The 16,256-nt window shown below is 34.6% G+C and overlaps 1 protein-coding gene across 2 annotated transcripts; it reads left to right on the top strand.

Annotated features, from left to right (window-relative positions):
* The first annotated feature begins 2,627 nt into the window (after nt 1–2,627).
* LOC123706280 (TATA box-binding protein-like 1) lies at nt 2,628–15,857 on the top strand. Of its 2 annotated transcripts, none has more exons than XM_045655472.1 (4): nt 2,628–2,909; nt 4,768–5,375; nt 11,507–11,601; nt 15,164–15,857. In XM_045655472.1, exons 2-4 carry the CDS (start codon nt 4,783–4,785, stop codon nt 15,400–15,402), a joined length of 927 nt encoding a protein of 308 aa, XP_045511428.1. In that variant the 5' UTR covers nt 2,628–2,909; nt 4,768–4,782; the 3' UTR covers nt 15,403–15,857. The 2 variants fall into 2 exon arrangements, with proteins under 2 accessions (XP_045511428.1, XP_045511429.1); XM_045655473.1 differs by lacking the exon at nt 2,628–2,909 and adding an exon at nt 3,586–3,721.
* The last annotated feature ends 399 nt before the right edge of the window (nt 15,858–16,256 follow it).

Genomic DNA, 16,256 nt, shown 5'->3' with positions numbered 1-16,256 from the left:
TTTTGTTCACATCGTCGATCGTACAAATAATGACCGTACGCCAACTATTACTTGAGCGTAAGTGACTAGTTACTGGCTATTGTTTGGAAAATAACGTAATCGGTGCTTTGTTAACGCTAGTTGGCATACAAAGTCACTCACGCTCAACTCATAGTTGGCGTACAGATCGTCGGTGATTGTAGAAAGCTAAATGAAACAATAAATCTGTTCAAAATAACATTTATTCACCTAATTTTTTTGAATAAAATTTTATAGCTCATGTCCACCACGTGTCCACCTCTTTCGCACACATTTTCTCATTCTTTCACGTAGTCCACTTTTCACTACACCATGTGGTTAATGTTCTTCTTATGTCGTTAGCAGCATTTCAACAGCACACAAGCAGCATCCTTTCTTTGAGAACTTCCTTTAACGATATGGGGTTGGGCTCACTGTAAACGAGGCTCTTCATGTGCCCCCATACATAAAAATCAATGGGGGTCAGGTCGGGACATCTGGGTGGCCAGGGTAAAGGCCCACCTCGTCCAATCCATTTGTTAGGATAGTTAGTGTTCAACCATTCCCTAACGCTTCTTCTGAAATGAGCAGGGCAGCCATCATGTTGAAACCATATGTCTCGCAGTAATTGTAATGGGAGATCATTAGTAGGTCACCTAAGTCACACACATAAGTCGTGTGGGAATCCGAAAGCACAATAATTCGCATCTACCATGGACGAATCGCAAGAGCAGACTAAAATGGATGGCAAGCAAACAAACGACCAAATACAAAACAATGGGCATGTTGTATCCCCAAACTTGTTTTTGCACATTATTTTTCTCACTCTCATCTGCATAAATCGTAAGTTGTCTCGCTCACACGCACCGGATTAACTTGAAGGACAATAGCCGAGGGACCCGTTAGACCTACTACTTGAACCTTTTCAACTATGTTTTTTTCTATGAGTTTAAATACAACCCTAGGTTGTTATACCTCGTTGGATAGCTGATAAAATGTAGATATTTTTAAGCACATCTGCAGATCAAGTGCCATAATAATTTTTTGAGATATCCAGAAAAGAAAAATATTTTTTTTATAATTTGTACTTATTTTCTTAAGTTTCGATCGTCTACAATGACCTATTTAGTTAACTTACGTGCAATTTTAGTCATTGAGGTAATTAAGCATCTCATTCTTCATGTAAAAAACCAAAAAAATAATCATAAGAGTCAAAAAAATTCAAAATATTCAATTGAATAGCCGAAAAATTGGGCATTTTCATAAAAAAAATTAAAACTCGAATATCTCGAAAACGGTTAAGTTTAGGATGGGAGGTAACATAGTGAAATCATTCAGAAATGATGTGTACTACATGCCCTTAACGGATCTACATCGACTTTTCCTGTAACCCTGTATATTACATGATATTAGACAAGAAGCTTATATATATTAGAATATAAATATATTGTAATATGTTTATTTTCTGTTATCTATATGAGAAAAACATTAATGATTCTACCAAGATTCTACCTATCTTCTCTGATATTCAGATATTAATAACAATAATATTCTAATAATTATATCAGCTAAATAAAAATAAATTAGATTTTTTTTTCCGCTTTTGCCTAGGTACATATTACAAAGCATAATAAACACACATCGAAACAAATAAGCAAAAAAGGTGTAAAACAGGCGGGACACATGTAGATTTTTCGAACTTTACATTTTCAACCTTATTTTCAACATTCTTTACCTATCAACCTTATTAGCAACGGTCTAAATAACCCTTGGAGATAAGAAAAAATAGGCGTTTGGGTAGAAGTTTACCCAAACGCAATCAAAATTGCGGATTTTCTACACTATCAAGGAAATTAAAACTCAGCCGGTTACGTAAGCGTATTACGTCTTTCCCGTGAATTCCTAATTTTGCTTTCGGTACGGGTACATTACATTTTTTTTTAGAATTATAAACCAACATAATTCTCTTTTCCCATGAACACCGCGAAGTTGAATATGAGGCAGAAGGAGGTTAATGCATTGATTTGCTTTTAGGTTAAAAAAATAGTATATTTTATGTCTAATCTAAGGAGGGCAAAGCCGTACAACAACTGTCGCTGCTAAATAGCCTAAATTACTATACAATTTGTACGGAACCCTTGTTGTGCAAGTCGGACTTGGCTGGTTTTTTGCATAATTTATTGTCTGCATATTATATTTTACTGTAATGAAATTCATTTATTTATAACTAGTGGTCCGCCCCGGCTTCGCCCGTGGTACTTATTTCGCAATAAAAGGTAGCCTATGTCCTTTCTCGGGTATCAAAATATCTCCATACCAAATTTCATGCAAATTGGTTCAGTAGTTTAGGCGTGATTGAGTAACAAACAGACAGACAGACAGAGTTACTTTCGCATTTATAATATTAGTATGGATATTCATTATTTATCTCAACACTAGGTGATTTTAAAATATAGTAGGTATTGAAAGTAAAATTAGAAAAAACTGTGCTTCATTAATCTATGTCATTCTAAATTACTCTATGATATCTTAAATTCGGATAAGTGATGGCAACATTTGTAATTTTTTTTTTAATCGTTCACTCTCAGCTCTCTCACTCATTCCTATTATCATTTCGTATTCCCCGAATGAAGGATAGGGATTGATGATTAAAACACTTTTGTTCTCGTTCGAATAGAACATGGCGGTGCTAAGCAGGACGTGCTGAAGCTTAAAATTTTTGCAGTAACGAATTGCAATATTTAATAGCAATATTTACAGGATCAAATAGTCGCAGTGTGAGATATCACAAAGAAATATAAGTGTTTTGTTGAATCCTAGGTATTAAGAACTTTTTAACGAAATTGCAATGAAAATTATTACTTCACTGGTGGTGTAAAAATAATTGTGACAAATATAGCACATTATTTCAGGTAATTTATTGTTTTATTAATAATACTTTATGAATTAAATCTAAACTGAGCAATATGTCAATGAGCTGTCTTCATAATCGCTAAGTGCTAAACATCTTTTGTGATAATTTTTTATGGGTTTTATGGAGTCAGCAGTTGCATGCATTTGAATTCATTGATGAATGGGATAATAATATTACACTAACAATCCTTAGATTTAAAAGAATCATGTCATATAGGGGGTGGTTATCATTGTTCCTTTGTACTGTTTAATCACGTGTGGTTTAGGTCGTTGTTATGGGGTCAATAACTGCTGACTATTTCGGTATTAATCTTGAAGCAGAGGTCAGAGGAGGTGCAAATTTCTTATTTTTCATGTAATTTTGAAATGATGCGTAGTCATGAGGTGGGTGTAAAGACAGCTATGCTGCATCCATTTCATTGAGAGCATTTCAATTCAGCAGTTTATTACCTGGCGATGTATGGTCGGGTGCGCAGGGTGAGGGGAGGGTTCAAGATCGCGAGGGGCGGGGGCTTGTCCGGCCGCGGCAGTCAGCTGTGCTAGTGTCATGTTGTCGCGTCGTAATGCGCCGTGGGAAGTGGCCTAAATTATTTCCTCTCTATTGAATTTTCGCGAAATTTAATTCTATGCAGATCAATTAATTTAATTCTATGCGACCCATTTTTTATAGCATAAAGTAATTCAAGTCTTATCATTCATTCTTTTTAAATTGATTGTTGCTGTGTCTGATGGAATTGACATTGTTTCTTCTCTAAGATTTATCTTATCACTTAAAATCAAGTATTTCATTGATTGATGCTTAGGTTTTCATGTAAGTTCCATTGGAATATATTTTACATCTGCTTTATGTTTTTTTTAATAATGTATTTTGATACCTAGTACCAAAATTATTTTAAAATACTCCACCCTCCTAAGTTACTGAAAAAATATTAACTCAATTCATGAATAGTCACTTCACTATCCTAAATTATAAGTGTATTTTAAAATATTTGAAAAAATCAGTTTGATCTGCTATTTTGTTGTGCATGGTATTTTTTAAATAAGGTGAAAAAGTTACTTCTTCCCATGCATGTATCCTCACTCTGCTTACACATACAATCTTTCCATAAATAAATGTTTGATTTGAATATGGAAACTGACTATAGTTCGAAAGTAAAAAATCCATAATTATTGCATAACATCAGCAAATGTAATTTTCATTGTTAGAAATGCTTATATTTAGCGTACTTGATTGTTGTGCAATCAAAAAATTCAATAAGTGCTCTATGGTTTATAGCTGGAGGCTGCTGATAACCAACCTACTCAAACGCAATACATAATCAACATTTGATTAGACCAAGTTAGTCATTTCCTGTATCAAATTAAAACATTTATTAATATTTTTGTTGTTCATAAAAAAATTTAAACCAAAGCCAACAAAGAATATTTGTTGGCTTTGATATTATTCTGTAAAAAGTTTTGTGCATTATGCAATGTCCTTTTGAATTCTTTTTTATCTTCACACTATAAAATATTAATTAATCAAGTAGGTATGTAGCATAATGCACCATACATGCATGAAACATATCTCTGATAAATTGCAGCATAATGTTAACATTCAGTTTGGTGCAGAGCCACACCTATTTCCCATATCATAACCATATTTACAGATCATAGGAAATAGATACTTCCCTAGGACTTTAATAGGTCACATCCTTTTTATATCATGTTAAAGTTGGTTATGAAGTACTATCAATTATATCTAATAATTACAAATCTTTGATATAATAATATTTTTTCATTTTCCGTATTTATGCATTTATTTTATTCTTAAATAAATTTCTTCACATATACTCAATACAATTATGTTTTTTTCAGAAAGCCGTGGCGGCGATGGCTACACTCATCCAAGAGAATGGTATTAAAGAGTTGAGACAAGCTACCCATGGTGTAGTAACAAGTCATGGCATGTCCACCCACACACACACTGTACCTAGTCACATGGTGCCCGACCATGAATACTGTGAAGCGGGCAAGCCAGAGCAGGTCCCCCAGCAGTGCCTTGAGGCCGGGGACGCGAGCGCACAGCAACCTGCCCCACAAGAGGAAGAAGAAGAGACCCCCGAAATAGACATAATGATAAACAATGTTGTGTGTAGTTTTAGTGTTAAGTGCCACCTGAACTTGAGACAGATCGCTTTGAACGGTGTGAATGTGGAATTCCGACGCGAGAACGGTATGGTAACGATGAAATTGCGTCGTCCTTACACGACCGCCTCGATCTGGTCGTCGGGTCGCGTGACCTGCACAGGCGCCACGAGCGAGGACCAGGCCAAGATTGCAGCGAGACGATACGCGCGTGCGTTGCAAAAGCTTGGCTTTCAAGTGCGCTTTAGGAACTTCCGTGTAGTCAATGTATTGGGCACGTGTAGGATGCCCTTCGGAATAAGGATTATATCATTTTCCAAGAAATATAAAGAGGCAGAGTGAGTATTTTATTTTATTTTTTATATGATACATGAGCCAAAAATTATTTTACTCATTAATGAAATTTAGAATTTTAATTCATCAATGTATGTATATTTTGGTTGAATTTACTGGTTTTGTTTAATTTATATCATAGTAATGATAGCACACTTAGTTCTATACATCTTAAGTTGATAACTATGTACAGCATTCTAGAATGCTGCAATCCTACTGTAGGACTCATAATGAAGAGGTTACAATTTAAATGATTCTATGGAGCTTTTCATCTTTTTCTAAAGCTTATTATATAAAAGGTTTTTAACCGACTTCAAAAAAAAGGAGGAGGTTATCAATTCGGCCGGTATATATATTTTTTTTTTTTTTTTTATGTATGTACACCGATTACTCCGAGGTTTCTGAACCGATTTACGTGATTCTTTTTTTGTTCGATGCGGGATGGTGTCGAATTGGTCCCATAAAAATTTTTTTCGGATAGGCCCAGTAGTTTTTATTTTATGAGCATTTTTGTCTGTAGGTATTTGTAAATTTTGCAAGTTTGAAGTCGGTTGTTTTTAACGCAGTTATCACTTGTTGTCATTTCAATACCCATTTATTTTCAATACTAGCTTCCGCCCGCGACTCCGTCCACGCGGAAAAATTAAGATTTATTTTTTTCTACGTATTTTTCTGGGATAAAAAGTATCCTATTTTATGCCCAGCATAATAAGGTATAATTATACCAAGTTTCATCGAAATCGAACCGTTACTTTTCACGTGATGCCTGAACATACAGACAGACAGACAAAAATTTTTTAAATCACATATTTGAGTTTGGTATCGATCCAGTAACACCCCCTGCTATTTATTTTTTCAATATTTTCAATGTACAGAATTGACCCTTCTACAGATTTATTATATGTATAGATAATATGATATGGTAGACTGAAATATCATAAATGATCATAGGCTGTCATTCTGATTTGTAATTTGGTTTTAAGTTTTTACCTTTTAGGTAACAATTTCCTTCAAATATTAAACTGAATACAGGGCCAGTCCTAATGACCACATCACACAAAAGGTGTGAACTATTAGCATGCCTATAATATCTAAATAACACAGAATTTTACTGATACATGTTTTACTTATTTTTAGTAGTTTTTCCTCTGATGTCTGTCTTGATAAAGCTACTAACTGTGCCGCGGTTTTACCCGCATTGCTCCTCTCCCGTTAGTCTTAGTGTGATGATATATAGCCTATAAGCCTTCCTCAATAAATGGGCATGAAAAAAAATTTCAAATCGGACCAGTAGTTCCTGAGATTAGTGCATTCAAACAAACAAACAAACTCTTCTTCAGCTATATAATATAATAGATTTTGAAAAACTCTTTTCCTAATTGCTGACATTAAATTTCTCAAGCATAGGGATGTAATTTTAAAATAAATTCAGTAATTTTTAAAAATACAGGTGGCCTGATGCATTTTGGTGAAACTTGTATATTTTTCTATTTCCTCATCTTTCTTCATCATCTTTGTACCTATATATAAAATACATTACAAATGTAAAACAATTAATAAAGTTAATACAAGTAATATACCATTGTACATTTATTGTAGTGCTTGTTATTTTTGAGGAAAAAATATGACGAACGGATATTTTATTAAGTACATAATTACTATGTGTAAATGTAGAAGCAATGTTTTTCTAAATACATTGGGTTCCATGTTAATTTCTATTGTAAAAATTAAGCAATTTTTTTAAATAAAATTCTTGAAGTTTTTACATTCTTAACACTTACATTTTAATACAATAAATTAGTCTTGTTTTATATTTTTATTTTCATGTTATTTATATATATACGTACATGTAACTCGAAGTTAGAACAAGAAATTTACTCGAAAAATTATTATCTAAATGTTTTTTCACATATAAGAATGTGAAAAAGGCAATAACAAACGAATTATATTTTATTTCAGTTAGTCTTGAATTGTTACTTTTGCATTAATTAATGTAAAATTGCCCACTGCCCATTGCTTGAGATGACAAATTTTATGAACTTGTTCACACATCACATTATGCATACAGATGTTTTGCAGATCAAATAATATTGTAATAATTATTTAAACATAAGTTTTGTCTCAATGACCTTTAATGAACCTGTAAAAATTAACACATTTAAATTATAATTTTTTGCTGAAACAAAATTGGGGCATTGTTATAAAAGAATTTTTGAAATTAATTTCTAAAACAAAATATGTATTGGCATTTATATTCTAAAACTAGCGGTCCGCCCCGGCTTCGCCCGTGGTACTTTTTTACGTTTTCTCTCCATAAGAACCATCCTCGTACTTCAAGAAATGTAATAAAAAAAGAATTAACGAAATCAGTTCAGTTGTTCTCGAGTTATGCGCTTACCAACACATTTTGCGATTCATTTTTATATTATAGACTACCGGTCCGCCCCGGCTTCGCCCGTGGTACATGTTTACGTTTTCTCTACATAAGAACCATCCTCGTACTTCAAGGAATATAATAAAAAAGAATTATCGAAATCGGTTCAGCCGTTCTCGAGTTATGTGCTTACCAACACATTTTGCGATTCATTTTTATATATATAAGAAGAAGATAAACAAATGTTTGTTAAGACTAGGGTTAAGAATACCATTATTAGTTATTACTATAACTGAAAATGTGCACTACTTGCAATAACATACTTTATATGTAAAATTATTGAGCATCAATCGATATTTTGATAAATTACAATCCGCGATACAAGAAAACCACGTTTACCAATAGTGAATGTTTTATTTTGAATGCGAGAGGACGTCAATGCCCCTATACGGGAAGCAAAAAGGGTCAATCAAAGGGAGACAGGAAAAGGGAGCAGGGTGTGCTACAGACTAACAAGCTTGACTTGAAAATTATAAATAGAATCACATTTATATTTACTCTGCTATTTCAATTAGGTCAATGCTTCAGCCTTGAAGACGTAACTGACATGGCGATTGGTTAAATTTTGCGTAATTTTAGATCATACAAATGTCATTATTTTATATTATACGGTATACCACTGTAAAACATTAAAATGAAAGGCCAGGTTAATGAGCCCTACGAGCTTTACTTCCTGTAAACTCGTATAAAAAATATACCACCTGCGAAGTTCTGTAGGTACGCACCGGCGATTACACACCAACGCGACGGCTGTCACGTTTTTTCTTCATTCAACGTGATCTTAGCAAAGAATTTTGATTGTGTACTTTTCTCGTACAAAATGAACTATATTTACCGAATTAAAATATCAGCTACTAGAAAAAAATACAACCATTTATTTTTATTGTTGGTGTACGATATTAATTAATGGTTTTGTTGATAAGAAGCTGCACAAAATTAATTGTTTCGCCTGAGATATACCTAAAAACGGTTCAAATATTGTACTGTACCTCTACCATGAGTTGCCTGTTGCTGTTTGCATTGAGTTACTAATATCTCAACTGTGTTACATTTTTATTTTTTATCACTAATTTTCATACCCTTCGTGTAGGTGTAGTTAACAGCATCTGCAACCTTTTTTGTTTAAAATGGAACAAACAGGTGTTCCATTTTTTCCTGCATTGGGTCATTTTGAGCACCTTCTGTCAATATAACTGTGTACATGTACATATTTTTTAAATTACATATATGAAGGAGTATACATTATACGTTTTCATATTAAGGCAACGTCGCATAACGCAACGTCGTTTAACATTGAGTAGGTATCCGAACGAAGTGTATGTACCTACAGCATATAGTTTTTATATTATATTTTATTTAATAACTAGGAGTGACCCGTGGTTTTACTCCGCTCCAGTGGTCTTAGCGTGATATATTATATCATCTATCACATGATATATATATCAAGCATAAAGCCTTCCTCGAAAAATGGGCTATCTAACACCGAAATAATTTTTCATATCGGACCTGTAGTTCCTGACATTAGCGAGCTCAAACAAACAAACTCTTCAGCTCTTTAATATTACTGTGAAAATGTAAGAGGAATAAATGTTGTAAAAATTATCGAGAGTAGATACCTATAAGCAAAAACAAAAATGTAATAGATAAAAAGTCTATTAGTTTTTCTCTTATTAAGCTTTATTAGAATCCATGCAATTTGTCTGTTATCCAGCCGTAAAAACATAAATCTCAATAGCCGGGTCCACACCAAACGATCCATCGATTATCCTGGATAGCGGATCGCGGAGCGTGGATCGTGGATCATGGTGGATACAGAATTTTTGTATTTCGGAGTCAGATTGAAATAAAAAAAAAGTGCAGTTTGTAATAAAAAAATGGTATAAAACTCTTTCTCATCTTTTTCTCTTTTCACAAGTTTAAAAAAATATTCGTTTGGCAAAACGGGACACAAAGCGGTCAAGAAAACACGTTTGATATTTTGTGAAGTAGGTAATTAATTGATTGCTTTTAATTTGGAAGTGTTATAAATTATAGGCTACTGAATCAAATGTATATTATAATCTGGCGGGTACGTACATACCTACATTATTTATTTATATAATTATAACATTTTGTATACCCGATACGAATATTAGACGCTAGCATAATTAACAATATCACATACGACATATGAACCCGTGTTTATCAACTCGCATTGTGTATTATTTTGAAATTTAGATTGCCTTTAAAAATTCAGTGTTTAAAGGAAGTAAGATAAATGTGTTCTACATAACAATGCGGTCGAAAATACAGGAAGAGGCTTCTTCGTTGCAATTTGCAGCTAACAATAATATATTCAAATGGAAAATAAACCATTGTATTGTATCATGTCAGATATGTAGGCATATCAAGATAATCAAGAACAGGCTATACAAAAAATAAATACATATATTAACACGTGTAAGATGATATTGTCCTTGCGGGAAGTCAATATATAGACGGAGTTTAGATTCTTATATAATATTTGAAATTTTTATATAATATGTAATATGAAAGATGGCTAAATTTGTCTTCCTAACTCTGTAACCTCATAGGGAAATAAATATTTATGAGTAATTATTCAAAAAGTGGTATTCATAGATTTGACAGTTAAAAATACAAAATTTTGCTTTCTAATTTTCGAAGTTAATTTGTCATTAACATCTAGGTATATGGATATGGGAATATAATATTAAGCTCATCGCTGTAGAGCGGATGCAGTGAACAACTCTAAGGGTGAAAGTGCGTTCGCTAATAATGTCTTCACCGTGCCTTTGGAGATCATTTCGTAGGTCATATACGTAGACGGTTCTATATTTAAATCGCTATTAATAGAAAAATATTTAAGATAATAAGTAAAAACTTTTGGTCCTCGTGTACCTACGTTTAATCATGACACGCGTTGCCGTTAAGTTTACATTGAAAATTTTATATCAAATCATAATATGACTGTGTTTACATTACAAATGAGGAGTTATTTGAAAATGGATTTCATTAAATCCGAAGCGCTTCGCCTTCGATTAATTTCCTTGAAAACAGTGATATTTCTGAAGTTCACTATCAATGTCCGGCAAAAATAAAACAACAGAGTATGACCGATTATCTAAATTAACATCATTTTTAAATATAATCAATTAAACTCAACATCTCATAGAATTATTGCAGACTCGAAATCCGTTCTCCGTTTTGTTATTTGGTCCTAGGTCAATCTCATAAATCGTAAGCATATGTTTTGTTGCTTACTCGAAACTTTGCGCTTCGTCATTCAGAAACAACTTTCGCGGCAAACACCTTTCGCCCGTGGTATACACCATACGCGACACATGATACGCTTTTATTGAATAAAATCAAGAGGACTTTGATTCTAGGTCAAATTTAATTTTTGCAAAAAACATTGACACACAATATTGTTGTCTGTATGTAAAGTACAATATTTTTTCAATGTCTCTCTGCTCATACCTCATATCTGATTGTCAGAGGTGAAAGAGTGATACATGAGATTAGCCCGGGCTCAAATAATCACTGTAAAAATGTATATTTAGAAACACATCTGGCCCGCGTAACATCGATTTTGAATTTTAAATAAGATAAGCAATGACAAAGAGCTAAACCACGTTTTTAAACACACTCAAAAGCATTGTTATTCAGATGGCTTTGAATAATGTGATGTTTGTCTCGTTTCAGCTACGAACCAGAGCTTCACCCCGGCGTTACGTATAAGCTGTATAATCCTAAGGCCACACTCAAGATATTTTCTACGGGTGGTGTCACAATTACAGGTAATTAGTGATTCTAGAATATTTTAGTCATTTAGATCTCCAACCTAGCAGCTCGCTCCGATTTTGCTCGAGCGACCATTTTACACGCTAATACATAAATGCAGTAATTTAATAATTATATCTAGCTACAAATTTAAGGAGACTGATCCCAGGCGAAACCTATATTATATAGTCTGATGATACATTTTAAGCTATTGCATAGCTTCTATCGCGGGCCTTGAGCGCAGGGACCGAATCGAGAAATTCCGTAACGAAAATACCTCACGCTCCCCACTCCGACGGGCTCGGAGGTGTGGCTTGAAGGCATGCTATGCAATAGCTTTACCGCGGCAGTCCCCGAGTGCCACACGTCTTTTTATTTCTACCGCATGGGGGTTAAACAAAATAATGTTAATGTCAGCAAACGATTTCAATATGTTGCTAGTTGCTACACTCGGATAATCGGTAGGCTGCATTACGGGAACATTCCATCAATACAATATAGGTACGCATTGCTCACAATTCGGTGACAATAGCTTCTTCATCAGCAACGCAAACTTATTTGATGGGACATGCCCGGTACTATAACGACTTTTTTTTCACATATTAATAGAATTAAACACCATGACGAATAATTATATCTTTGTACAATACATATTTAAAAATTCTGTTTCATCCAAAACCGTTAGATCGATTTGCGTCATTGCACAAAAAATCGTAACGTTTATTTCACATTTGTTATATTAGTAGGATACATAGTACTTCTTTGTCAATTTTAATTTTATAACAATGTAATGTGCAATCGTATTATTATTAAACTCGTATAGAACCTATGGATCCTGTAGAATAATTAAAAATTATAAAAAAATATTTATGATTAACCAAATTGCATATTATGTATAATTTTAAAGTGATGCAAATTGAATTAAATATCTTTCAAATATCTAAGCTATTTGTATTGGAATTTGTTCTTGAACTATATAACTTATAATATACTTGAATATTGTTAGTAAATCATTGTAAGAATTTATGTATTACTAGCTTTTACCCGCGGCTTCGCTCGCGTTAAGAAGTATTAATATGAATTAGGTATATTTTTTGCGGCTTTGGTACATTTTTTTAGCGTATGTAAAAACTTAGGGCCTACAAAACTACAAAACTTTAATCACATATAGATAGGGAGGCGAAGAGGGGAATTTTCTGCAATACTCGAGCGTGGCAGTTTAAGATATGAGAGATACCTTAGACCTAATAGAACAAACTTTTTCACTATTTAGCTCTATATGTAGTGACGCGCGCCTAGGATAGACGATCAGATTAGTAAAAAAAAATCGATAGTCTGAAATACTCGAGCGCGTCAGATTAAGATATTGGGGGTTTATTTTAGTGTTTTAAGACTAAATTTAATTAATCTGACCATAAGTCCTTGACGCCGCCGAGTTATAGGGTCGCGAACTTGTAAAAAAAAAAACGTTAACCCGGCATTCTCGAGCGCGATTTTTTTTTTTTATTTTGAAGAATATAATCTTAAACTTACTAAAAACACAAAATCTGCCGGTTTCCGCATGACCGGAAATCTGGAGGAGCCATTTCGTCTTCCGAAAAACGCGTTGCAGCATATAAGTCGCGAACTTTACTTTTTCAAAAAAAAAAGGTAATTTTATTTTACAAAAAAAGGTCTCTTCATTTTTGTCCAAAGTTTAATTTTTTTTTACTTGAAGCATCATAAAAACTCAAACTCCCGGTTTTTTGAGTATATCTCGAAAACTGAGGGTGGTAAGAAAAATTGATATGAAATAACGATGATTAAAAAAAAGAAACCCACAAACCTTTTTCGGTCAGATTAAGAGAACCCACCAACATTTTTATCAGATTAAGAAAATATGCTTTCAGGATACCTAGATAAACCTCCCCTATGAAAATCTGACGCGCTCGAGTATTTCAAAAGGACTTTTTTTTCTGCATTTTCAAAAATTCATCGTAACTTATCGTCATGCCGTAATCGTCAGTTTTTTTAAGGGGAGCTTTCTTGGGGCCTAATTAACACCCCTTCCGAAAATCTGACGCGCTCGAGTAAATTTTTTTTTGTGCATTTTTGACGAATTTATATGCCTAGCCCCACCACGCAAACCGGCAGATTAGTATACCGTTGTTATCAGAGGCACTTGGGGCATACGTAGTATGAATATCTGACGCGCTCGAGAATGCCCAAGTAACTGTTTTTTTTTACATTTTTGAAAACCCGTACACGCCAAACCCACCGCTAAAATGGTTTTTACCATAGAAGCTTTTCTTTTCGAAATTATTTTCTCTTTCGATTTTGATAAGTCTCGACGACGCCGTTGAATTACGACATTTAGCTACCTCGCCTCCCTATCTAATATTTTATCCCCTTAGAGGTGGAATTTTACAAAATCCTTACTTAGGGAATGCCTACGTCATAGTAGCTTTATGCATGCAAAGTCTAAGCCCGATCGGTATAAAATTGACATAGTTTCATACAAACTTTCATCCCTTATTTAATCCCCTTGGGGGTAGAATTGATCCAAATCCTTTCTTAGGGGATACCTAAACCTACCTGCATGCCAAATTTCAGCCCGATACGTCCAGTGGTTTGGGCTGTGCGTTGATAGATCACTATATCAGTCACCTTTGAGTTTTATATATACCTATAGATTACTGACTGAAACCGCAGGGCAAAGCTAGGGTATGAATTTTCGAAAATCTTTTCTTACCGGACGCCTACGTGTCATAAGATCTATCTACATGCCCAATTTCATGCAAATACATCAAAGGAATAAAAAGTTTCCTACAAATTTCTATTGCCTATTTTACACCTTTAGTCGACGAATTTTCTAAAATCCTTTCTTCGGGGACGCCTACGTTATGACATCTATCTGCATGCCAAATTTCAGCCCGATACGTCCAGTGGTTTGGGCTGTGCGTTGATAGATCACTATATCAGTCACCTTTGAGTTTTATTTATATAGATTATAAAGATAATTTCAGTAAAATGATTATAAAATTAAAACAATAACGACTTAGATCACGTCAAAACAAAACGTTCATAAGTACAAAAGGGAAGGCATAAGCAGGTAAAGAAATTATCAGTTATTTTTAGAAAGCCCACATTGTTATTCATACTTAAGTCTTAACAAAACATTCTATTGGATGCAGGGCTTGAAAACATTATTATGGATGATAATAAATAATAATATTTGGAATTGTTATTTTATATATTTCAAAGAATTTTTGGAATGGAAACTAATTATTTAAGCTACACTTACTTATTTACATTGAATTTACTTTACTTTTACTTCCGGATGCCCGAATTAAATATCACAATTTATCAAAATGCCGGTACTTTAATGTATCTCTTTGAGAGTCCTAAAATTTATATCATTCATACAAAGTGGCTACAGCGTAGTGGTCGTATACTGTTATTTTCAAGAAGAAGTTCAGGCCATTTTCGACATGCCCTGCCCCATTAAACTACGTAGGTCGTAGTGGATAATAAACTGGAAGTTTTAATTTTTCGCAATGTGTAGAAGGTATGATAACGTGAAGTGGCTATTGTTCGCAGCCCGGAGCGTGAGCGACGTGCAGTCGGCGGTGGAGCGCATCTTCCCGCTGGTGTACGAGTTCCGCAAGCCGCGCACGGCGGCGGACGAGGAGCTGCTGCGGCAGAAGCGCGCGGCGCGCAACCGGCCCGCGCTGGCCGCGCTCGCGCCGCCCGCCGTGCAGCCGCAGCGCCAGAAGGCCAAGGACGAGTTCCTGCTCGTCACGCTGTCGGACGACGAGGACAACGACGCCTGGCAGTGACGCGCCCCCCCACCCCCACCCCCGCCCCTCGCGCCGACCCTCCCCCCGGACACTAGTTTGGCATCGAGCGATACCTGTCGGTTGTCAGTGCGATCGCGTGTGAATTGTCGGCGAGCTCCTATCGGTTCATGCCAAAGATATTTATTAGAGGAGGTGCTTGCGCTTGTCGATTGAGCGCCTCGCGGCGACTCGCGCTTCTCTTCGGTTCCCCGCGATGACCGTCGCGTTCTCCTATCGCGTGATCCGTTTGCGAAACCAAATTATCGTTAATAATAAGCGTTGAGAATAAATCTCGATATCGATACTCAGTCTTGTTTTCATTTGCAGTTATGATTGATGATTTGTAGTGATAATAGTGTTCACAATAATTGTTCTTAAGAAAGTGATGACTGAATGATTACTTAGATATTAGTGATTGTAAATACGAAGCTTAGACATTATACGTTTCAATAAAACTACCTTGTTTTATTTTGGTATCTGTTTTTATTTATTGAGTATAGATTGAGACAAAAATTCAATAATAACAAAATCACTAACCATACATACGAGTATACAATTCGACAATCACATATCCATCTTACATTACTTCATACATTTAGAGGGTATATTGAGATACAATTCTTAAAGTTGAAGAGATTAAAAGCAGGATTCTATTTAATGGTAAGAAAGATTACTCTTTGTTTTAAATTTGTTGGCTATAGTATAATTGTAGATTTTTGACGAATAAAATGAGTAGTTACTGTAATCGTATACGAGGTAGCAACGTTGACAAGTGAGCATTTTAGTATAGTTGGTTCTTTGATATGCTGTTCCTCTTGCTAATTCGGTTACAGTCTGGGCTGTCTGGCTGGTCG

The sequence above is a fragment of the Colias croceus genome, chromosome 3, assembly GCF_905220415.1.
Source record: "Colias croceus chromosome 3, ilColCroc2.1".
NCBI lineage: Eukaryota > Metazoa > Arthropoda > Insecta > Lepidoptera > Pieridae > Colias > Colias croceus.
The sequence above is the reverse complement of the archived record's forward strand: the minus strand, read 5'-3'. Positions and strand labels throughout refer to the sequence as shown.